This window comes from Pinus tabuliformis, chromosome 6 (assembly GCF_031772625.1).
Source record: "Pinus tabuliformis cultivar Carrire ecotype Pingquan chromosome 6, CPIR1, whole genome shotgun sequence".
In the NCBI taxonomy this organism is placed as follows: Eukaryota; Viridiplantae; Streptophyta; class Pinopsida; order Pinales; family Pinaceae; genus Pinus; species Pinus tabuliformis.
This window is the reverse complement of record NC_142292.1, coordinates 1,518,531,976-1,518,556,838: the sequence shown is the minus strand read 5'-3', so window position 1 is coordinate 1,518,556,838 and position 24,863 is coordinate 1,518,531,976. Positions and strand designations below refer to the sequence as shown.

General features: G+C 40.6%; 1 protein-coding gene across 2 annotated transcripts in view; it reads left to right on the top strand.

Annotated features, from left to right (window-relative positions):
• The window catches only part of LOC149264464 (ATP-dependent Clp protease proteolytic subunit-related protein 3, chloroplastic-like), a 338,818-nt gene that overhangs the window by 148,210 nt on the left and 165,745 nt on the right, over window positions 1-24,863 (top strand). For both annotated transcript variants that reach the window (XM_089428153.1, XM_089428144.1), the window contains exons 5-6: window positions 18,442-18,538; window positions 18,684-18,757. In XM_089428153.1, the coding sequence (XP_089284279.1) occupies window positions 18,442-18,538; window positions 18,684-18,757 (171 nt within the window). The remainder of the gene's footprint in view (window positions 1-18,441; window positions 18,539-18,683; window positions 18,758-24,863) is intronic.

The following is a 24,863-nucleotide window of genomic DNA, read 5'->3' as shown; positions in this document are numbered from 1 at the left end:
TTACTTCAATGTTTCATGAAGAAATGTGAAATAAGTTTGTAACATAATTTAGAACGTAGGTGAAGTATATTCCACTGGTTGCAGTAGGATTCCTGAGATTGTTATCTCTAGGAATTTTCACATGGTATCAGAGTTGTTGATGTGAAACAGGGAAGAGCAGATCTAGCACTGAAGCAAAGCCCAAATTGTTGCAACAAGCAGCAATTCGAATCCCTTGAGGGATTGCATAGTTCTAGCCAGGAGGGCTATATTTTCATGTATGTCTCTCTCTGAGTAAGCCGACAGAGAGGTAACACTGCCAGATCGACAATTTTCCAAGGCAGAGGGAACCACAAAGAGCATCAACGCAGAGCTAGAGGGGCACAATTTTCCGCAAGCTGAGTGCTAGGCAAAAAATTTGTCGGAAGGAAGAAGCAGATCGCATAGTGAGGGAATACTTCCTCAGTGATTACTTGCCGATGAAATCAATATTTCTCAGTTACTGGGCAGCAGAGGAGCAACAAACTTACCAACTCCATCAGGCTGTGCGTAAGCCAACATAGAAGCTATGCAGTAGGGAGGAAGGAGGAGTTGTTCGACAGTTTTTGGAAGATGTGACAACCAGTAGCTTGAGGGATTAGGACAGGTTGGACATGGCTTCCAACTACGTCATCTAGAAGGTTAGAATGTCTTTCCTTCTAGATGAGCATGCCCTCAAGACGTATGTTGATAGTGTGGTCGCTGTCCCTCCGGATGCAGATTTGTTGAAAAAGTACAGAGTTGAGATGGCTAAGGCAAAAAGGATGATCCTGGATGGAGTCAAGGATCACGTGGTGTGCTACGTTGCTAGCAAAGGAACTGCTAAGGAGATGTGGGATGCCTTGGCCACATTGTATCAGGGATCTTCCGAGCAACGAAAGATGTACTTAGAGCAGAAGCTGAAATTTGCTCAGATGCAGAAGGCAGAACGTGTGGATCCATTCCTCATGAAACTGAAGGAGAATCGCGATGAGTTTTCAGCTGTTGGGAACACACCTCAGGATTCAAAGTTAGTGAGACTGGCTCTAAATTCCGTCTCGAATGAATGGCAAGTCTCTGTCCAGAGTATCCTGGGCAGAGCAACATTGCCAAATTGGGACAATATGTGGGCAACTCTGAAACAAGAAGAGCTGAGGAGAGACCTGCTCAAGGTCAAAGTTGACGGAAGCAACAACAACAGTGGGTCGAAGCCCAAAGTAGAGGAGGAGGATAACGCAACCCTTGCATCGCAGGGACAATAGGGGCAATTGAGACGAAAGAAGGACGTCTCTAAGGTGAAGTGTTTCAGATGTGGTGAGATGTGCCACTATGCATCCCAGTGTTCTTTGAAGAAAAAGGACAAGGATGAAAAGCATGATCCTAAGGTTGCAGCCGCAAAAAGCGAACATGTACGGACGCAATGTTAACAGTGGCAGAACGTGAGAAGTGCAGAGCAGAGAGGCAGCAGTGCAGAGCTTCAGCACCGCAGTGGCTTCAGAAGACAACGTGGACTAGCAGTAGTCAAGCTTTCAGCACTGAGGTGTATCCATTGGATACTTGTCCAGTTTTTGGATGTTTTCAGTTACTTCTCTTAGCAACTAAGTTGTAGTATGGATGCAATGTTAGCAGTGGCAGTGCTAGCAACATAACAGACGCAACATTTGAGAGGGAGCTACAGTACAGATGTAGCATTGGCAGTGGTAGTGGCAGTGTCAAAGGCAACAATACCGTAGCAGTAGCAACACAATAGTTGGTGGACAACATGTTAGACATCAGCAGCGTAGAGGACGATGCTTCAGAGTCAGAGCAGTATGTAGTAGCAATATATTGCTACAGCACATTCCTCGCTAAGAGGGAGTGTTGATTTGGTGTAGCATCGGATGTGCTCTAAGCCTCAAATTTTGCAGGGAGGCTTGGACACATGCATTCCAAAGAACCCAGAAAGCGTTTTGGGAAATTCCACCCAGAAGTGATTTTATTAAAATAATTAATATTTTTAATGGGGTTCCTAAGTCTAAACTTAGGTAAATTAAAATATTAATGGGTATTAATCTAATCAGGGGTGAAACTTCTATAAAAAGACACGGATCAAGCAAAAACGATCTGAACCTTTGATTATGATTTAATCTAGGCCGTTGGTTGTCCAACAGGGAGATATAAGAAGAGGCTTGAGGGTCATTTGGAAAACACACAGAGAGATTGAGAAAATTGATTTTCTGAAGTGAGAAGTTCTCAGGAGGAAAAATCAATTGAGGAGATCTCTGGCAGTTAAGGGGTAGGGATAGCAGCTTTCGGAGAGAGAGATTCTCAGCCAGAGATACATCAGTGGAGAGAGGTAGTGAATGATCAATTAGCGTTGATGTAGAGCCTGACGTTGGGCTAGAAGGGCCACACAGAAGTAGCGCAGAGGTAGAGAGAGAAAGTAGAAAATCAGAGCAATGAGTCAGTTTCAGCAGCCGGAAGTTAGGGTGTGAGACGAGGAGGTTGAGAGCAGTGACTCTGGGCTACTGATCGTTTCCCCAATTGGGTGACACAATGCTTGAAAGGGTTGATGCTAGGACAATGTAGAGGCAACGTAGAGATAACGCAGGGCTTGCCAGGGACACCTCATCCATCAGCCGGAACAATCGAGACTTTTTCTCGGTGATTATGTGAGGTAAAACTTACAAAGATTTTGGCAGTATTTCTCTCTCTAACAGAATAACCCTGTGAGATATTCAGTGATGTATTCAGAATTTGCTACTGCTAAATAATAATAAACCCTCAGAGGTGCTGCACCTGTTTTCCCGCATTTGGTTTTTCTGGGGACTGTTGTCCAAAAATAACTGCGTCCTATGTGTTTCTATTTTCCTTGCTCAGTTTCTATGTTTCAGAAATTTGAAATAAGTTTGTAACATAATTTACAACCTAGGTGAAGTAGATTCAGCTGGTTGTAGTAGGATTCCTGAGATTGTTGGCTCTAGGAATTTTCACATTTTGGCCCTGGTTTGTAGTCTATATACTGTGTCACTGTTTTACTCTTTTGGTGGTTGTTTGATGTATTGCACTTTGGAATAATAAAGAACAAAACTAATAAGTAAAAGGTAACACAAGGAATTATTAAGTTAAGCGAATTAACATATTCATTACCCTATTGAATTCTCAACACCTTGGATGAGCGAGATCCTTGTCAAGTGTTGACAAGTGGATCCCCCCAAGCAGTGGTGAGCCTTGGATGTGCGAGATCCTTGTCATGTGTTGGCAAGTGGATTCCCCCAAGCGTGTATAGGGTGATGGATGTATCTGCCATATGATGATTCTTTTTCATTAGATTATAACATCATTGTTCCAAAGCAAAGATAACAAAGATCCTTGTATCAGAAAGAAATTCCTCCCTAAGTGAGAGGGAGTGTTGAAAATTGACAGCTATGGGATGCATTTCCTTGAATAAAATTTCATTTATGACCTTTCTAAACTAAAAGTAGAAAGTTATGTCTATCTTTGCAACCATGACTTTCCAAAAATAGTAAATCACTTTCCATCAATTTGTAATCATATATATACGAGGGAAATCACTTAACTTGTCCTTAATCAATCTCAATTGATTAATTTTTAACTTAATCATCAATATTATTATTATTATTACTATTATCCTTTTTATGATATTATTATTAAAAAGAAATTCCAGTCTCTCAATCATGTCATATGTAACTCTAAATTAATGCATATGTTACTCTCTCTCTCTCTCTCTTTAATCCTCTTACGCACCTCTTGCACTCTCTTACACAATTTAATGACTCGTCATAAAAATATTCCTCTTACACCTCTTTAATGCATAAGTTGCACTTCTCTCCTAAATGCATATGTTACACTTCTCTCCTTTATGACATAAGTTACACTCCTATTTTGGCATATGTAACTCCTCCTCAAGGCATAAGAGTTACTCCCTCATGAATTCGACCTCCTTGCCCTTCCTATATATTATCACCTCTCATTCTCACTTGACAGACTTACTTGTGCTTGTGAGAGGAGAATTCGAACTTGAGAAAGAGAGGGTTGGAGAGTCTAGAGGAAGATTGAGAGAGAGAGAAAGAGTATTGAAAAGCAAGAATAGATCTTGGAGAGCGAAAGTGATTTAGTGTTTGCATCAGCTATTGCTGTCAAAGATCTTTTTCAAGTTTGGGTAAACTTCTTCTTTCTCTCATTGTACTTTGTATCTCTGCTGAACAATTGATTTCTAATAGAAGAAGAATCTGGTTGGGTTTTCCCCTTGTGGGTTTTTCCCTGGTGATTGACCTAACTTCTTTGTGTCTTATTGAGTTCTTGGCTGTCTTCAATTGTGCATATGGTTTATATGGTTTATGTTATATCTACAATTACAACTTATTTTGCAGCATAAAGTAGTTCTAGATTTGCTTAAATTATTTTGCTGCATAAAGAAGTTTTGTATTTAAGTGATTGTAACAACATAGAGCATCAAAATTTCTACAAAAATCAAGGGCTAGCCTTCAACAACTTTGAAGCACAAGTTCAAATCAACGTGACTATTCTTGAAACCAAGGCTTAACGAATAACCATTAATACAGGAGTACCATGCACGAGGAGCCTACTTCAACCCATAAATTGCTTTCTTCAATTTGCAAACTGTTGAAATTTTGATGTTCTATGCTCTATGTTAATTTTAGGTATGTTCTATGCTAGAGCAATTTATTTCAATTTTCACAGTTAGCTCAATATCTTTTCTAGATTAGCAATCACATCAACATTAAATTAAACTGCAGATAGAACATAAATATAAATCACAGAAGACAAGCCAAGACAAGAGGACACAAGATGTGGCACTAGCCAGGGACAAACCCCAATGTGGGGAAACCCTTGATAAATTCTTCTTCTATGTTCTTCAATAGTTCAGCAGAGAAAGAGAGAGAGATAGTACATTTACAACAGAAGTCAACACTTTGACTTTCTATATCTACATGAGATCAGTTGAAGACATGCTGCTTCAACTGATTCTCCAAGGTGACTGCTTCACCTATCATAGTGTTGCATTTCGTCATGGTGCTGCACCTAGTCACTGAGCTGCTCCCATCACCATGCTGCAACTCATCATCATGCTGCACTTTATTATGTTGTTCTTCATCGTCTTAGTGCTGCACCCAAATATCACTGAGTTGTTCTCAACATCATGGATCTGCACCCAAAGTTGTACTCATCGCTGATGTGTACTCAATGACTGCTATGCTGTATTTCAACATCAGTTGTACCTCTCACTGAGATGATCATAACTGCACCTTACTGTACTATATAATTATGATCCTAGTCTCTTTGATGAGACTGACACTCTTTACTAAGGTGATCACTGTTTCTTTCATCACTGCATATTGGAACATCATTTGATACTCCACGTCACTGCTGTACAAGATGTTTGTACTACCATAAGGATTTCACCTAGATCTATATCTCAGGACTGCTGTGTGAGATAACACAGTCCCTTCGTCTGAGATTTTCATCCAACCGAGATCCTTACAAGTATGCCAAGGCCATGTGATATGCCTATATAGATGCTGGGATGTTAACCTTGTCACTTCTTGTAATTCAGATCACTGTTTGTATTATGCAATAGATACGTTACTTGGATCATCTTCATACTGCTATCCAATATGCTTAAGCAGCTACAGAAGAACCATCGAGATCTGGTGTCAAGACTGCTTCTTTCCATAAATACCCTTGGATTTTACCACGCTGTCACCTACAACTACTTGGCATTAACACGGATCCTTCACGCTGTAGTATAATTGCTTTGTTGTGGCTAGTTGTGCTGTGTAAGGCCTTTTTATGACAACAAATAGAAGCCTCTAAGAATTGCGTATGTGACTCTCTTGACAATAGATTATGTCTCGTCCTGACGCTACGTATTAGGGTTTAATAGACTGCAGATTTAGTCCTCTTAGAGCAGTGGATAAAAGTCTCTTCTTTAGCTGCGATTAGGGCTTCTCCTTACAGCGGATTAGTGTCTCTTCTAGACCTGCGGCTAGGGGACTTTAGGACTACGGCTAGGGTAACATCTACTGCGGCTAGGGCATCAACGACTGTGGCTATGGCATCATCTACTTAGCCTAGTGTACTCTTAGTGTCAGTCCTTCACCAAAGACCCAAAGACGTGGAGAGGAGGAGATCACATGAAGAGTGTGTATCTCAAATGACTTCAAGTCCCCTTCTATTTATACTAAAACGTAGATGATGAATAGACATGACTATTGGGCTTCTGAGCCTACATAAGATGCTGGCCGACTTGACAATTTGTTTTATAACACAAATAAATTCATAACTCCATGAATACTTATCGGAATCGGATGATTTTTAGATCAATCCTACACCTCTTGATGAGAGGGATCCAAGAAAAATATCAGCTTCCATTAATAAGATGACCCACTCGGAGTTTGGCCCTATTTGCCAATTTTAACACTCCCTCTCAACTAGGGAGAACTCCATTCGCTGATTCATATGTCCAACTGTATTATCTCTGCCATCAGTGCCCTGCACTGCTCTGCCCAGTTTTGCTTAGCTCTGCTCTGCTCGGCTCAGATCAACACTGCTTTGCTCTGCTCGAACTATGAAGAAGAAGAAGAAGAAGTGATCGAGGATGTATCATACTCTCCTCCACTGACCCGAAGTCAGTCTTAGAGTGTGTACCACTGGTCCCAAACCAGTCCTCTACTGACTCGAAGTTAGTGTCATAGTGGGTACCACTCTCACTGGTCCTAGACCAGTATCATTGATCCCAGATCAATGAAGGTCATCCTAGCATAGGGAGTACGGTAGATGCGAGGATGCGTCCATCGATAGATCTACTATGGTCCTTATCCTCATTTCCTTGCTCATTGATAAGATGAGAGGTACTTCCAATGAGTCCCGCACTACATGGGTAGGATGCCTCGACAGGAGAACTAATCATCCTGTCCACAGGAGAACGAATCATCCTGTCCAGTGGATGCCACAGAGAACTAATCATCCTGGCCTACAGGAGAACGAATTATCTTGATCCACAATCGCCATGGAGGACGAATCATCCAGGCCCACAGGAGAACTAATCATCTTGTTCCATAGTCGCCACGGAGAACAAATCATCCTGGCCCACAGGAGAATTAATCATCCTGTTCCATAGTCGCCACGGGGTGTCACAGGGGAAGGTTGAACCTGTCATCCTGTACATAGCGCACCACCAGGGGAGGGTGAGTCGCCCTGTCGTCATATGTTGCTCCAGTAAGTACCCCAAGCCCCCAGAGCTCCCAGAGCTCAATGCATGCAACATGCAGGACCCTTATAAGAAGGTCTCTCAACAACTTCAAGTTGTTCGTGAAAGTCACAGATTTGACCTTTCCCCGGGGCTTTGACAAAATGTCTGCGACCTGTACATCAGTCTCAATCACTGTTTTACAACCCGGCCGAGTCAACCCGGAAACGGCCGTTTCGAACCGAGCCAGCACCTTTTTTAATGACCCGGCCAGCAACCCGGCTCGGTTGACCGAGTCAACTATGACTCGGTCAACCCGGCCGGGTCCGTATTGACTCGGCCGAGTCAAAGAAGCAACGGCTGGGCAGCGTTAAAGATGAAAAAAAATAACTTTTTTTGTGATTTTTGGTAAAGTGCAATTCAGTTTATGGATTCCAAAGGGTAATGGTAAATTGTTAAATGCTTTTGGGGTCCATTTCCCCCTCCCAAACCCTATTTAAGACAGCCAAATGCTCTCATTCACTCACAACAGTCTTATGCATTTGAGTGAGAGTCTTCTTTGAGAATTAGTGAGCAGTTCTTGAGCTTGTTTTGGAGCAGCAGTGAGGAGTCTTGGAGGAGCATTGTAGCTGGAGTGAGGAGCTTCTTGGGCAGCCATTTGGAGCAGTATTGAGGAGCTGAATTTTGGAGCAAGCTTGAGGAGGCAGTTTGTGCCTGGAGGTATTTTTTTCCACCTCTACAAATCTGTTTTTGCTTAGTAAATTTTAGGTGCATATCAAGAAAGCTTAGAGAGTGTTTTTTGTCAAATAAATGAACATTGAATCAATTTTTTTTTTTTTTCATTTTCAGATTGTTTTCCTAGTCAAAAAATGGCACCTAGAGCAAAAGATCCTTCTTGGGCATATGTTGAAATGGTTGATAGTCAGATGTGTTGCAAGTTTTGCCATAGGAAAATTAAGGCAGGTCCTGGGGGGATTCATAGGCTGAAACAACACTTGGCAGGGATTAAAGGCCAAATTACCGCATGTCCCTCTGATGAAATTGAGGAGATTAGAAAGAATTTGTTGGCCAGCTTTGAAAAATTTAAAGAAGATAAGGCTAGGCAACAAGAGATACAGGCTGAGATTGGGAGGAAGAGGGAGATACAAAGAATGATGGCTACCAACCCCCACTATGATTTTGAGGTTCTTCCTCTATCCCTCAAACTGAGGCATCCAACCCTTTCCGTTATGTTCCTCCCTCTTTTGGTTCTGTTCAAGATAAGGGAAAGGGTAGAATGAAGGGTGATGTGACTATCAAAAGTTATTTCACTCCCTCCTCTCCATCAGATGCACATGGTCCTGAAGTTAGTAAAGGTCAAATTCAGCCCACTTTAGATGACCATTGGAAGAAAGAATTGAGGGAGACTGCTTGTGACTACATAGCTAGATGGTGGTATGATGCTGATATCCCCTTTAATGCTGCTTGTTCACCATATTATGAGCCTATGTTTGATGCCATACATGCTGCTGGAAAAGGCTTCAAAGGCCCTACTATGCAAGAGCTAAGGGGGTTTCGTTTGCAGAAAGAAATTCAATCCATTAATGAGTATTTGCAAGAGTTCAGGGACTCATGGGCAAGAACAGGGTGTACCATCATGTCAGATGGATGGACTGATCAAAGAAACCGTACCATCATAAACTTTCTTGTCTTCTGCCCACAGGGAACCATGTTTTTAAAATCAGTTGATGCATCTGATAAGGTAAAAGATGGCCACTTGTTGTTTTAGCTATTGGATGAGGTTATTGAGGAGGTGGGGGTGGCTAATGTTGTTCAAATCATCACAGACAATGCCTCTAACTATGTTCTTGCTGGTAAACTGTTAGAGGAAAAACACAAGACCATCTTTTGGACCCCATGCGCTGCACATTGCATAGACCTCATGCTTGAGGATATTGGAAAACTAGATTGGGTCAGAAACACTGTAGATAATGCCAAAAGCATAACAAAATTTATCTACAATCATACACTGGTTTTGAGTCTCATGAGGAAACACACTGGAGGCAAGGATATTATTAGGCCTGCCATCACTAGATTTGCTACACATTTTTTGACATTGCAATCTATGCTTTCCCAACATAGAAACTTGCAAAAGATGTTTTCCAGTGATGAATGGAATCAAACCAATTGGTCTAACAAACCAGAAGGCAGAGAATTGAAAAGGAAAGTCCATGATGAAACTTTTTGGAGAAAGGCAGCAGAGATTGTGAAGCTTGCTGAGCCACTAGTTAAGGTGTTGCGGTTGGTGGATGGGGATGATGATGGCCGACTTGACAATTTGTTTCATAACACAAATAAATTCATAACTCCATGAATACTTATCGGAATCGGATGATCTTTAGATCAATCCTACACCTCTCGATGAGAGGGATCCAAGAAAAATATCAGCTTCCATTAATGAGATGACCCACATTGAGTTTGGCCCTAGTTGCCAATTTTAACACTCTAACAATCACTTATTGCAAAACTTCTTTATGCTGCAATATTATATAAGCAATCGTAGATAGAAAATAAATCAAATGCACAATAGAAGACAACCAAGAATACAATCAGACACAAAGAATTTAGGTCCAATGCCTGGGGCAAAACCACAGGGGGAAAACCCAACCAGATTGTTCCTATATTAGAAATAAATTGTTTAGCAAAGATATAGAGTACAATGAAAGATCAAGAGAATGAGTAAGTTCACACAAATTTGAACAAGCTGTAGCATGAAGATCGCTGGTAGCAGCAACAAATGCACACATTGAATCAACCTTCCCTTCTGTTGAGAAATCTAGGGCAGCAATTAGGTGATTTCTCTTCTATTAGTAACTTCTTGTGAGTGCTTTTTACTTATTTAGATTAGGATCTTCTTTTACTTAGGTTATTAGTGTTCTTCTTCATTAAACAACTACCAATGTATCAACCATAAAGAGACAAGAGACACAGAATATAGGCTATCAGCCAGGGCCAAAACCTCTCACTCTGAGAGAAAAATCTAAACAAATTCTTCTTCTTATAGAGATTCCAATTGACGAATACCAAGACCAAGACCCTTGACCTATTTACGACTCCAAGACCAAGACACAAGATCCTTTATAAATGATAGTCAACCTTCAACTCCTCCTTCTTGCTTGGCTTCTTCTTCAACCTTGGCTTCCTTCTGCTTTAGACCTTCGGCCTTCTTGACTGGCCCTTCTTCCACTTCGGATTTGTAGGAGGACTGCACTTCTCCTCGGCTTCCACTGCAACAGACTTACCTTCGGCATTCACTACTGCAATAGACTCTTCCTTCACTGCTGCAACATACTTCTTCTCTATTGCTGCAACAAACTTCACGTATAGAAGTTTTTCTGTCCTGAAAACAGTCCCAAAACACCCTTAAGAACTTTGCTCTTCTCTTTTGTTACTTCGTTGGTTGGAAGGCTCTTACTTTTACCCTTTCTCACATCAAATTGTAGACTTGTACTTCTATGAAATTTTCAGTGATCTGGACTGAGGTTGAGTTGCCTATATATAGTGTTTCCCCCTCAAATTAGCCGACATAAAGAGGGTGAGCCGACATGTCTGTTGGAGGAGATAATTAATTCTATGTTTTAATTGTGATACTATCGTTGTTGTACCCTTAATCTGTCCTCCTTCTCTTTGCACATGTGACTGTTTCTAGCCATAGAAACAGTCCTCTAACTTCGCTGAGCTTCCTCCTTCCTTCGTTGCACTTTTAGGGATCCTTTAGACTTGTTTCTCCTTCCTTTTCTTGGCTTATCTCTTCGCTGATTTCAGAGCTTGCTTTGTTCACTTTATGAGGGAGTGGACAACCTCTATATATAGAGGACTATCCCTCCTCTAGGCCGACATTAGGCTGACATTCTGTCTTTAGGCCGACTTGACTATATCTTCATTATTTTCATCGTTTTTCTTCTTTTGGAGGATGTTGTTGCATGGAGGTGACTTTTACTTGTCTTGGATGTATTCCTTTGACCTTATACATAGTGTAACCTGCCCTCTAAGGGTCTTACATAAATACATTGACCTTTTGACTTCCTAGAAGGACTTAACCATGTGCTTGACCTACTTCAATGAGCAAGAAACTCATTGACAAGAATGTTGTGTCTATCACTTCCTCTCAATTGAGGAAGATATGCCCAAGTATCCTCTGACAAGGTACTTGTCCAAGTTCCTTTGTAATTGGGAAGTTGTTATAACTTCGTTTTCATCATCAACTTCTTCTTCGTGGGTCCTCCTGTTGCTTGATCTCGTTCCTTCCTTTGATGTCATGAAGTCTTTATTTGAACTTCTTGGTAGGGCATCATCCATCGATCACTTTCCATCCCGGTTATTCATGTCATTGCTTCTTTCATGGAAAGTTGCTTTCTTGTCATATATTAGGTTCTCTTGTCATCTTGTCTATGCTTCAGACCACTCTTTACATGGATGCTTCTTTGTACTTGCTTGTTCCCATGCTTTGATCTAGTAGCCCTTCATGACTTCATCCTGATATTGCTTCAACATTAAATGGTGCTTTTGTTGGATGGCTTCTTCATCATGACATCTTCGTAGAGTAGAATCAGTTATCTGCACCTTTCATATCTCCAAGGCCTTCATAGGTGTTAAGGGTCCTTTGATCTTTTCATTTCTTATTCAGAGTTGTCTTGCCTTCTTTCGGGAGATGTCTTTAATGGATCTTGTCATATATGTTGAAGTTTCTAAGTTTACTTAGTTAGAAACCCTTCATGCACTTTTTATGATTTATTTCCTACCTACTTGTTATTTTTGGTTAACAAGTTATTTACAAAGTAATTAATGAAAATAAACACTAGTGCATGTTCAACATATTACAGATCAACAACTAAAAGAAACAAGAACAAACACACCATATGACACCATTGTTTTTGGACCAGTGTCCCTGGAAAAACCGAATGTGGGAAAACTGGTGCAACTATCTGAGGGTTTTCTTATTAATCAATATCAGAGTACAATCTGGGTGCCGAAACTGGCCTACCCAATAGAGAATTTTCTTAGCAGTAATACTTCTATGTTTCTGACAAATCTACTGGCTAACCTTGGATAATCCTTCACTCATCACCAATCTGCCCCAGAAACCCCAGCGTCTGCCCAATCGGGACTGCATTAGCCTCTCCTAGCCCAGTGCTGGCATTGCTTCAGCCTATCTTGGCCTGCGTCAGCCCTAGGAGGCCCTGCTTCAGCTCTCTGAGCCTTTGCGTCAACTACGCTAGCCCCTCTGGTGCTCTGCGCAACACTTAGTTGCCTCTGTGTGAGCTCTGGCTGCTCCTGCGTCTCTCTCTCTGGCTGCTCTGCTGCTATCCCGACACTATCTCTGCCTCTTTGTCTCTCTGTATTCAATGCCCCTCAGCTGCTCTCCCGATCAATGATTCTATCTCTCTTAGCAAACCCCGCTCTAGAGAATAGAATGATTGGTCACTCTGGTGTATTCTCCAAGTGACCCTCAAGCCTCCTCTTATACTTTTCTTGTTGACATATCAACGACCGAGATTAAGTCTCTAATCAACGGCTAAGATTAGATCTGGCGTGATCCATGTCTTTTGGACCACTCAAACATAGTTTCATATTAATTCCCATTAATATTTTATTTTCCCTAATTTTAGACTTAGGGACTCCATTAAAAATATTAATTATTTTAATATCTCCTGAACTGTTTAGAATCTGTCCAAATCCTTTTTGGGTATTGGAGATCTCATGTGCCCTAACCTCTCCACCAAATTTCGTGGCTAGAGCACATCCGATGCTACCCCAAATCAACAAGATAGTGATTCTTTGTGATCATGGTGTTCTTTACATGCTTGATCTCTTTCTTCATTTGCTTCTTCATGGATAGATTGATCAACCACCTTCTGCTCCTTGTGAGAGAACTTGTTCATTGCTTGCTTCTAGGACTAGCAAATTTCTTCTTGCTTCTTAGTCAACAATCTTATACTCCTTATGTGAGTATTTCCTTTTGTTGACCTTCATTGCATTGTAGTACATGCTTTCAAGCATGTCATTGGTGAAAGAGATTCTTTCCTACTTGATGATGTCATAGAACTATTTCCATGACTGAATAATATACAAATGATAACATGACTAAACTTTGATGCATACATACCTCATTTTGATTCTCCTTTGATCATCTTAGCTTCATTTGGCTGTCCATGGTGTGGCCCTTCTTACTTCATTTTAGTTTGCCTGCATATCACCCTTTTCTTGAATCCCATGAATGGGATTTCCAATGAGACATCTGCTTGTGTTTATGAATCTTCTTTTGAAGATTCCATCATAGGATCTTGAAGACCCTTACCCTACAAATGTTTCTTTCCTTTTGATGATGGAGGTCTTCTAAGATTCTTAATCATGATCAATTTTATTTCATTGTGGAAGAGGTCCTATATTAGGTATCCTCCTTCTACATGAATATCTTGAGCTATATCTACCGTGCTCCTATATTCTATAAGATATTTCTAACCATGCATTTTGTTCTATTATAAATGCTCCTTCTACATGAGTATTTTGAACTCTATGTACATCATGCTTCTAGTTTCTAGAAGATGTTTCTAGCCATGCAATTTTATTCTATTCCTACATGCTCCTTTACTACTCAAAACTTTGAAAGAATATTTTAAGTAAAGAAGTAGACTTAGTCATAGTAGAGATCTAGTGGATCGTCCTTCCTTTGCTTATTTTCTTCTTCTTTCACCTCTTGAGTCATGTGAGCTTCTTCCCTTTTTCTTTTGTTGTTGTTGTCCTTCTTTAGTTTAGGACAATTCTTTTTGTAATGTCCATATTCTTGGCATCCATAGCATTTGACTTTGGACATATCTTTGTTGTTTGTTTTTCGTGGACGAAATTTGCCAAATTTTCCCTTTCTCTTGGCCAAGGTAGCAAATGCTTGCTCCTTTGATCCCACATCTTCCTTTGCTTTAAGTCTTGTTTCCTCTATTTTGCATAGAGACCACATTTCACTTAGTGGGGTGGCTTCCTTCTTTGCATATATGCTTGATGTAAAGTTGCCCCAATCCTCAGGTAGAGCATTGAGTACTACAGTTGTCATTTCCCTATCAGACATAACTTTTCCTAGCTCTTGAAGTTGATTTCTCATCTCAGAGATCTTCATGAAGTAGGGAGCTGTTCCTTCCTTTGATATCTTCATCTTGTACAATTCATTTCGTAGAGATATCACTTCTCTAGTTGTGCTTACCGAGAATAGCTCTACTAGTTTATCATAGATTTCTTTTGATGTTTCAAGTTTGGAGACATAAGGAATGAGAGTCTTTGATGGATTATATTAGAATCCTTTGAGCTCTTGTCTCATCATTATTGTACTTGGCTAAGGCTTGAGTTTGTTCCTTAGCAAGAATAGTAACATTCCCTTTGATGTGTTCAAGGAGTTCATTCTCTTTGAGAAGTAAATCAGTCCTCTTCTTCCCTGCAAGAATGTTATTGGTACCTACCAATTTATTGCTTTCCTTGCAAAAAGACATTGATGTATATTCAAAAGGGGACATATACTTGATAGATTTTGAGATGTAGTAGACTTTCTTTCTCCTTAACGACTTGATGGTTTGCCTTCCTTAGATCTTGATGTTCTTCAAGTGGATTTGCTTGAAGATGAGAGTTGCTTGATGACTTGTAGCTTGATGTAGGTCCTTCTTTGATTTGCTCTTATTGTAGGTGCCTTTATGTAAGGCTCTTCTTCTCGCTTCGTAGTCTTCCTTGATGAAAGATAGATGGTAGACCTTCTTGTCCTTGAAGTGATTGAGACTTCTTGGCTAGATGCTTCAACTTTTGTAGATGTCCTTGACAAGTGTTCTTGAGAGTTGAGATGCCCTTTCCTTGATGTGTCACCTTAGCTTTGATACCATGTTGAAGAATCAAGGGCAATGATGTATATTAGGATTCTTCTTGACTTGATAACAATTTGTGAAGCACTTTTACAATTATCTTAGCTTGATCTTCTTCTTATTATTAGTGTGTGTGTTTCATCAAATTGCTACCAAAACCATAAAGACAAGAACACAGATGTTGGCTCTCTGCTAGGGCCAAAACCTCTCTCTCTTAGAGAGGAAAACCCTTTGGTAAGTTTCTCTTATTGAAGCTTCTTATTGATCAATGCCAAACCCTAGACCCTTGACTAGGATGTCCTCCAAGCACAAGTCAAGTCCTTCCTCTATTCTGCACTTTGTTCCTGGCACATAGACTTCCTCCTTCCGGCACTTTGCTCCCCAGCACTTCATCCTCCTTCTTTGCTGCTTGTCTAGAGATAGACCTTGCTTATGTGAGCTTCTTGATGAGATATGTTTCTTCTTCTCTTGGAGATGTTCTCTACTTAAGGAGACACCCTTCTCTTGATTCAACGAGATACTCTCTTGAGAAATGTCTTCACACTCCGGTGACTGTACAGCAGCCCTAATTTTTCCATGTGTGGATGGTTCCCTTGGAGAATAAAGATCTTTCTATCTTCGATAGAGAGAGGGACTTCTTTGCTTGACTTGAGAGGCCTTGTAGGCCTAGTAATTAGCCCAAACACCAACGAAACTTGAACTGTGATACTACTGCTGTTGTACCCACAATCTGTCCTCCTCCTCTTCACACGTGTGACTGTTTCTAGCCCTAGAAACAGTCCTCTACCTTCGCTGAGCTTCCTCCTTCCTTCGCTGCACTTTTGGGGACCCTTTAGACTTGCTTCTCCTTCCTTTTCTCGGCTTATCTCTTCGCTGATTTCAGAGCTTGCTTCGTTGACTTTATGAGGGAGTGGACAGCCTCTATATATAGAGGATTGTCCCTCCTCTAGGCTGACATTAGGCCGACATTCTGTCTTTAGGCCAACTTGACCATATCTTCATTATTTTCATCGTTTTGCTTCTTTTGGAGGACGTTGCTGCATGGAGAGGACTTGCACTTGTCTTGGAGGTATTCCTTTGACCTTATACATAGTGTAACATGCCCTCTAAGGGTCTTACATAAATACATTGACCTTTTGACTTCCTAGAAGCACTTAACCATGTGCTTGACCTACTTCAATGAGCAAGAAACTCATTGACAAATAATATATATATATATATATATTTTTTTTGTTTTTTTTCTTGAATAAATACAAAATGTCAAAATTACATTTATGAAGACCGAACCTAGTTACACTTTCTTCAACACAAATAGTAATTCTTATGCCACTGGTATAATTGAACAATTACACAGAAAATCTCAATTGTAAATGCAGTGGAAACAATAAAGTTCATAGAAAGACAACCATACACAATAGACATATTTTTCACTTGGGAAACCCAATCTGGGAGAAAACCCAACAATCTTTTTTTGAGAAGAAATTGTTTTTTCAGCAAGGTTTACAAGTCAGAATTTGTCTAGAAGTCTGTGCCGACATTACAAGTCAAATCACCGGACAAAAAACTGATGCTGGTCAAACCAGTCAAAAGCCAACTCAGTGAAGACTAGTCAAACTGTGGCCTATGGTCAATTTGGCCTGCAGTGAAACTTCATGCTGTCAAGCCCTCGCATGTGCAGATTGGTCAAACTTGGTCAAACTTGATCAATCTGTAGTCATTCCTTGCTTGTGCAGAATGGTCAAATTCTGTCAATCTTGGTCAAATCCTTCACATGTGCGGGCCTCCAAGAGAGAGAATGATGTAGAAAATATGAAAGATGAACAGATTTCTCCATCGCTGAATTTTTCCTCCACTAGAAAAGATGAATGACATTGCTATGTTGATGAGTTTCTCCTCACATGCACATCTATTTATATAGAGCTCTATTGTGTAGTTGAGACCCATTAAGAAGCCCCTCATCACAAGGAACCCATTCACTTATTGAGCTTACATTACAACTCAACATTAGTCTAGAATTGTTTATTTCACTAGTGGCTGAAAATCCCCATTAAATAAACAAATCAACCTTGCTTTATAAAAAATAGATCACTCCATCCAGGCGCACCCAATGTGAGTACCGTGGGCCAGACACCAGAGCTAATGGGAGAAAGACTGCCCTGGGCCATTCACCACTAGCCAAATCAGCATGGCCCCATGGGGGAATGTATCATTGCCCCTAGTCAAATCAGTATGACCCCATGGTAGAAAGTCTGCTCGATGCTGCAAACTACAGAAATATCAACTGCTTAAAAGCTTCTAAACAATTGCAAGTAGATTCAACAAATGCATACGTTACAATGGAGATGCTAAATGCCAGATCAATCTGATGATACACCATCTAGAGTCACAGCTGAGACATCAAAACAGTTGACATGGTGATTGAAACTGTAGCCTGGTAGATAATGTTCGGGTAGGTGCATGTTTTTTGAGGAAGCATACTTGTTCTCCATTTGAGTAAATTGCCACTCACCCTAAATAGTAGGTAGGCAGGTTGAATGGTTTAATCAATAAAAGTTACATGACGAGGCAAAGTGGAAAAATAACATAATTAACAGAAGAATTGGTTTGCAGTTTAAAGTAAAATTAGTTGGCTTAACAATACATTGGTTTTTTCTGTAGTTCATAAAATATTTTTTACGGAACTTCCTAGTCAAGATTTATTCCTTTCTAAGTTGTTTCCAGTATGAAATGTTTGCATTTTCCAAATGTCTGGATATAGGTGTATGTTCTTGAAACTGGATTGGGTGCAATTATTCCAGTTTCCATTTAAGCAAAATACTCCCAAGGAACTTTCCATCAAAGTATGATGCGTGAAGCCAAATGTTCTCCATTGGACAAAATCCCGCTTTCTTGGATGGATAGTTAATTTGAACTACTGAACTCCAGCCTTACATGTATATTAATGACAGCATGAATTGCCCTCTCTGAGAATATGAACATATAAAAACACTGTTTTGTTCTTGAGCATAGGTGTGAAAAGGTGAATAGATTTGTTGGGAATTCACACATCTATATGAGATGGATCTTCTTGGTTATTACTTAGGCTCTAATTTTTTCCAAAATGAGTTAGGCTATAATTTTTTCCAAAATGATTATTAGTTTGTAATGATAGGAATGACAAAGGAACATTTTGAGAGCCATATTTTGAATATATCTGGATTGAAGTTTTTGTTAATTAGAGTGTATACTGCTTACAATTCTGGTTTTCAGTTGGATAGTATGATATTAGGCTTCAGCCATATTTCTACTTATACAGTTTTTAGTTTCCAAGTATTGTGAACTTAAACCTCTCTGCTTGTTACACCCAATGGACAGATCCACACAGTGGCATTTGGAGCAGCTGTTGGCCAGGCTTGCTTGCTGCTGGCTGCAGGAAAGAAGGGGAAGCGGTTTATGTTGCCTCATGCCCAAGGTTAAACCATTGATACCATCTGTGCTTCTCTGGTTCTGTATGTTGTTGGGAATTGATGGCGTATTTGTCATGTTGTAAATCTGAATTATGATGTAAATTATCTATGCAGTTTGGTGAATCTGATTATATTTCTTCTTTTTCTCAGTTATGCTTCAACAGCCACGTTTACCACCAACTGGACAAATGCCAGCAATTGATGTTCACATTAGAGCTAAGGAGGTTAGTACTTTTCTTGTGACAGGTATTTCATTAACTTTGTTTGGAGTTGTTTCAGTAGCATATCTGGCATTTCGTTTTTAATAAACAGTTACATGACTTCGCTAGCAACTGTAATAGACGGTTACATGACTTAGCCAGCAACTGTATCCCTCACAGAGTTGACCTTGTTTAGCTGAGTTGACTCACTAGTCCAAAACCCAGGAAAACATTCCAATACTTTGTGAATTTTCTGAGGCTAGTGAGTACTGATAAGTAGCGAAAAAATCACCAAGTTCGATCCAGGTTTTTCCCAAGAGTTTTCTCTGAGCACTTGCCAAGTTTTTCCTGAGTTCCTGTCATACTCTTGTTCTTTGCCTTTGCCTAGTCATTCCAGAGTCCTAGTCTGTCTTGGTAGTGGTGGCATGCTGATTTTTATGACAGAAATTGGTTGACTGCATTTTCATTCTGCTCCCTCAAAATCAGCTTTATTTTTGGCTTGTTGTCATGGACATATTTTGTGACAAGCACTCGCTTGTCTGCTCTCTGCAGGTTCAGTTCTAAAGAAATGAACTCTCAGGCAGGAGTATGTGCCACTATGATCTTTACTTAATAGTGTGCACCTGCATTTTCTTTGCTCATCGCGGTTGAGATTTTGTCTCAAATCAATGGCATAATTTCACATATGCCTAATGGCACTTTGTTTTTTTTTCCTGAAGGATCAGGAATATATGATTGGCTTGAAGCTGAACTTGGAATTTCATGTATGTCTTCATCAGCTTCCTCATTATTTCCATCATTTTTGCCTTCATCCTCCTCCTCATCAATATTCTTATCATTGAAATGGGGAGGAAACCCGTTTTTAGGTTCATCAATCGTTTCTCTTGAGAACACCATGAGGCCCAACAAAATCCAAATACCACTAAAAGCACATTTTCAGAATTGAAGAAGAGGAAAAAATGAACAGCAGCAAGCTTACCTTCAATGTCAAGAGACAAGCTTACCTTCAATCCCCATAGAAAAACTATCCAAAACTGGAAAGCAAGTTGAAACAATCTTCTCTCTGAAATATCCCTAGGGACTTTTTGCCAGTACTGTTTGTATCGTTGCTGTCTCGGGAGACAGCTTGACAGTGACCTTTACAAACTATGCTCGTGATGCCCTAACAGTCCTTTTTATCTTGCTGTTGCCTTCAGCTGTGTTAGCTACGAAAATGGGTAACCCTATAACTTATAAGAGAAATTTTTTCTCCTCTTCTTGACAGCCAGCCAGTCAACCATGCAGCCCCTGACAGCCACCAGCAGCTGATGATATGCCATTATATCTTGGGCATTTGCATCAGCTATATGCTCCTCATGCATCCAGCATGAGCACATGGACGTTGGTGAGCTTCCTCTCAAAAAGTACTTTAATCATTTTGCAATTGGGTGCTTATGCTTGTTTGCATTTGGTCATTTGATATGGATTATGGGGTGATCTGGAAGAAGGATGGGTTTTGACTGTGATCTTATTCTCTCACCTTAAATGGGGGGATTAATCTTTGATCCTAGTCTAGTGGGACCTCCCCTAATGGTCCAATGGGTATAGGAGGGGCACTACTTGGAAAGTCTTGATTGAGATAGCGAAGTTCCATCTATTCCTATGTCATACTTACACTTTCAATGGTAAATTACAAGCCCTTATCTTGTGGAAAAACAAAGGCCGAGTTGGTAATTCATGCATACACTGAGGGAGTTGATTCCCCATTAGTCGATCCCTTTGACCATGGCACTTGGCCATGGAGCCTTATCCCCTCCGTGATCATCATTATTATTCACTAACACCTATCAATTGAAGGGTGGACTGAGGAAATGTTACTTCCCCTTAGGGTCTGGAAACACCTAATAGGGTTGTCCTTTAGCCTCCCTTACCTAGGGAGAAAACACCATTGCGACTTCAAGGCCATGATTTTGGAAGGGGATCTTTATTTGAAGTATTAAATAGCTCATGACACTCAATCTTGGTTCACTTAGATGCAATAATGATTTTTGTCCCCAATGATTGTTTGCTTTCACTAGAATCTATGTTGTGATTGTCAGGTGGTTTAGCAGCCAATGTCTTGGGCACCTTACCCACAAGTACCTAGGCCATTATAGTGTTGAGAAATCTAGGGCATTAGGATTAGGTGATTTCTCTTTGATGATAACTGCTTGTGAGTACTTTTTACTTCTTTAGATTAGGTTCTTCTTTTACTTATATTATGATAGTGTTCTTCTTCATCAAACAACTAACAAACCATGAACAATAAAAAGACAAGAGACACAAGATGTGGGCGGTCAGCCAGGGCCAAAACCTCTCCAACTTGAGAGGAAACCCAAACCGAATTCTTCTTCTTATAAAGACTTCAATTGACGAATACCAAGACCAATGCCCTTGACTGATTAACTTCTCCAAGACCAAGTCACAAGGCTTCCTTGTTTTGTTTCTCCTTCCTTAAGTCAACGATGGTCAAACTGCTTGCTTCTCCCTCCTTCTCGACTATCCTTCAGATTTCGGCTTCTTGGATTAGACCTGCAACCTTCGGCCTCTTTAGAAACCCTAGTTGCAACACGTGTGATGGATGTTGACCAACTTTTGTACCTTGTTTTCCATTTGCTTGGATGGAAAGACTTCCTTCTATAATTCGGCTTGATGAATACTATGTCTTCTCCCTTGATTCAACTTCTAGGATAACTTTGCTAGCCTTGACCTTATTTTGCACAAATGATACCAATTTCCTTCGCACGTGTGAAGTATATTGCCCAAAACAGATCATAATAACTTTGACTTCTTCTTCCCTTTTCTCACTTGATGGCAGGCTTCTTCTTCTAGGTTTCTCACACATTTTCCTCTATTTCAGATCCTTGTTCGAATTGTGTCTTTAGTAAAGCCGAGTTGCCCTATATATAGTGGTCTGCCCATCAAGAATAAGCTAACATGTGCCATGGGTAAGACTGATTCCATCTGCTTTTGAGGGTCGACTTGAAGGAGTGCTTGTGAAGAGGTCTTGGAGTGTTAATGACTCAAACAAAATTACTTTTTACAATATATAACATGGCTTCAATACATGACAATGAATCCCTAGACTTTATGTTAAAATTGGCAACTAGGGCCAAACTCCATGTGGGTTAGCTTATTTGTGGCAGCTGATATTTTTATTAGATCCCTCTCGTCGAGAGGTGTAGGATTGATCTAAAGATCATCCGATTCCGATAGGTATTTATGAAGTTATGAATTTATTTATGTTATGGACAAATTGTTAAGTCGACCAACAACTTATGTAGGCTCAGAAGCCCAACAGTCATGTCTATTCAACCTCTACGTTTTAGTATAAATAAAAGAGGACTTCAAGCCATTTCTACACACACTTGGATCTCTTCCTCTCTCTACTTGTCTTTGGGTTTTAGTAGAAGGAGAGATCCTAAGGAAAAGATGGAAAACCCAGAAAAGCCGGAAATACCGGAAAAGTCGGAAAAGCCGAAAAAGCCGAAACTGTCGAAAAAAGCCGGAAAAGCTGAAAAAGCCGGAACTGACGGAAAAGCTGGAAAAGCCAGAATTGCTGGAAAAGTTGGAACTGCTGGAAAAGACGGAAATGTCGGAAAAGTCGGAAATACCGGAAAAGCCAGAAAAGCTGGAAAAGCCGGAAAAGCTAGAATTGCCGGAAAAGCCGGCACTGCCGGAATAGCCGGAGCATCTATCTCCCAAGGAAGGCAGCATGATGTATGAGATCATGGGCAGCATAATAAGTAGCATGATGATATGAGCATGGGCAACTAATGATGCATGATGATATGAGCATGGGCAACATAATGATGAATGAGATCATGAGCATGGGCAGCTTGATGATGGAAGATGTAGCATGATGAACAGCATGAAGATGAGAGCAGCTCAGTCATCAAGGTTCAACACATGTGACAGTACAACAAGGTGTCACACGGTAATGTGTAGCAAATTGACGAGATGCAGCACTATGATAGGTGAACGAGTCACCTTAGAGAATCAGTTGAAGCAATATGTTTTCAACGGATCTCATGACGATATCAAAAGTCAAAGTGATTGACTTCTATTGTAAATGTACTATCTCTTTCACTTTCTCTGCTGAACTTTGAAGAACATAAAAGAAGAATTGATCAAGGGTTCCCCACATTGGGGTTTGTCCCCAGCTAGCACCACATCTTGTGTCCTCTTGTCTTGGCTTATCTTCTGTGATTTATATTTATGTGCTGAACTTTGAAGAACATAAAAGAAGAATTGATCAAGGGTTCCCCACATTGGGGTTTGTCCCCAGCTAGCACCACATCTTGTGTCCTCTTGTCTTGGCTTATCTTCTGTGATTTATATTTATGTTCTATCTGCAGTTTACTTTATGCTGATGTGATTGCTAATGTGGAAAAGAAATTGAAATAAATTGCTCTAGCATATAACATACATAAATTAACATGGTATCAGAACTGAGGTGAAGACAATGCCCAAGCAAGAGTGAAAGAGCAATCACCAAAGACATTAGGGACAAGTATCAATGGGTTCCACATCTCTCTTCTAAGTTCATAAAGGGTGAAGTCGAAGCAGAGCATATTATCAGAATAGCGTAGCGGAAGTTTCTGATGACCCATCTAAAGATCACTTCATTGGGAGGTTCAGATCTAAGGGTGGAAGGAAAGGCGGATGCCTTGGTTGCAATAAGTTCGGCCATTATGCGAAGGAGCATCCGAATGGCAGAGACACATCTCTTGATGAAGATAACAATCATTCCAGGGACATTTTCAATGATCAAAGGAATGACTGGTAATGCATGTCATCAAGGAAATGGTTGACTCTTCAAAGAAAGCAAGGAACCACAGAATCTCTTTTATGTACCTGATCGCAAGAAGAACCTGGTGTCCATTTCAGAAATGGAAGTTTAAGGTTTTAGGGTGGCACTCATCGATGGAAAGGTACGTGTTTGAAAATAGATTTTCCAAAGATGTTTTAGAGTTCAGGGTTGTATCAAGTCCACTGGGGACCATGTCCATTGACTCAACACCGAAGGTCTGTGAGTCAGATGGTGACCGGGATGCCTGAATTCAAAAAGAGCATGAAGGTACATGTCTGAGATGTACCAAAGGAAAATCTTACAAGGGGACCATTCCCCTCATGTAGCAGGTCCACAAGTTTGGAACAACCCGTGGAGTTTGAGATTCATGAACGGGAATCTCATGTATACAGGTGGAAGAAAGCCCTCTATGGCTTGAAGCAAAACACCTCGGGTGTAGTATGAGAGGATTGATAGCTGTTTGATGAAGCTGAGATTCACTAGGAGTGAAACCGATCCAAACCATTACTCGAAGGTTGTGGATGATAGACCTCTCATATTGGCACCTCATAAGGACGACCTATTTCTGACAGGTGTAGACCCTCTCATTTGTAGAAGTAAGAGGGAGTTGGATTTCGGACATATGTTTTGCAGTTAGCATGGTGAGCTCATATTTGGTTGAGCCTCACTGGATTGATGCCAAGAATCTTCTGAGATATCTTCAGGGCACAATCTCTCATGGATTGAGATACACTGTCGAAAATATATGAATGCTGACTGGGTAGGCAGTGTGGAGGATCGGTAGAGCACTTTTCAGTGTTGGTTCTCTTTGGATTCTGCTTCGATATCATGGATGAGCAGGAAGCAGATGTCGGTTGTTATAAGTACCGCCGAGACCGGATACATAACTACGAGTATGACCTCGTATGAAGTTGCTTGGTTGTGGAAACCCTTCAGTGAGTACACATGATGAATACCACTGTGATTTTCTGTGACAACTAGAGGTGGGATTCGATTATTGAGGAATCCCGTATTCAATGATTGCTCTAGCAGATAGACATCAGATACTGCCTTATCTGGGATATGGTAAGTCGATGAGCAAGGAGGCTCCATCGCATTGAGATGATGTCCAGGCCACTACACTTTGTTAGAGCCCCGGGGAAAGATCAAATTTGTGATTTTCCCGAACTACTTGGAGTCATAGAGAGAACCTTGTAAAAGGGTCCTGCATGTTGCATACATTGAGCTCTGGGAGCTCTGGGGGCTTGTGGTTCTTACTGGAGCAACATACGACCACAGGGTGACTCACCCTCCCCTAGT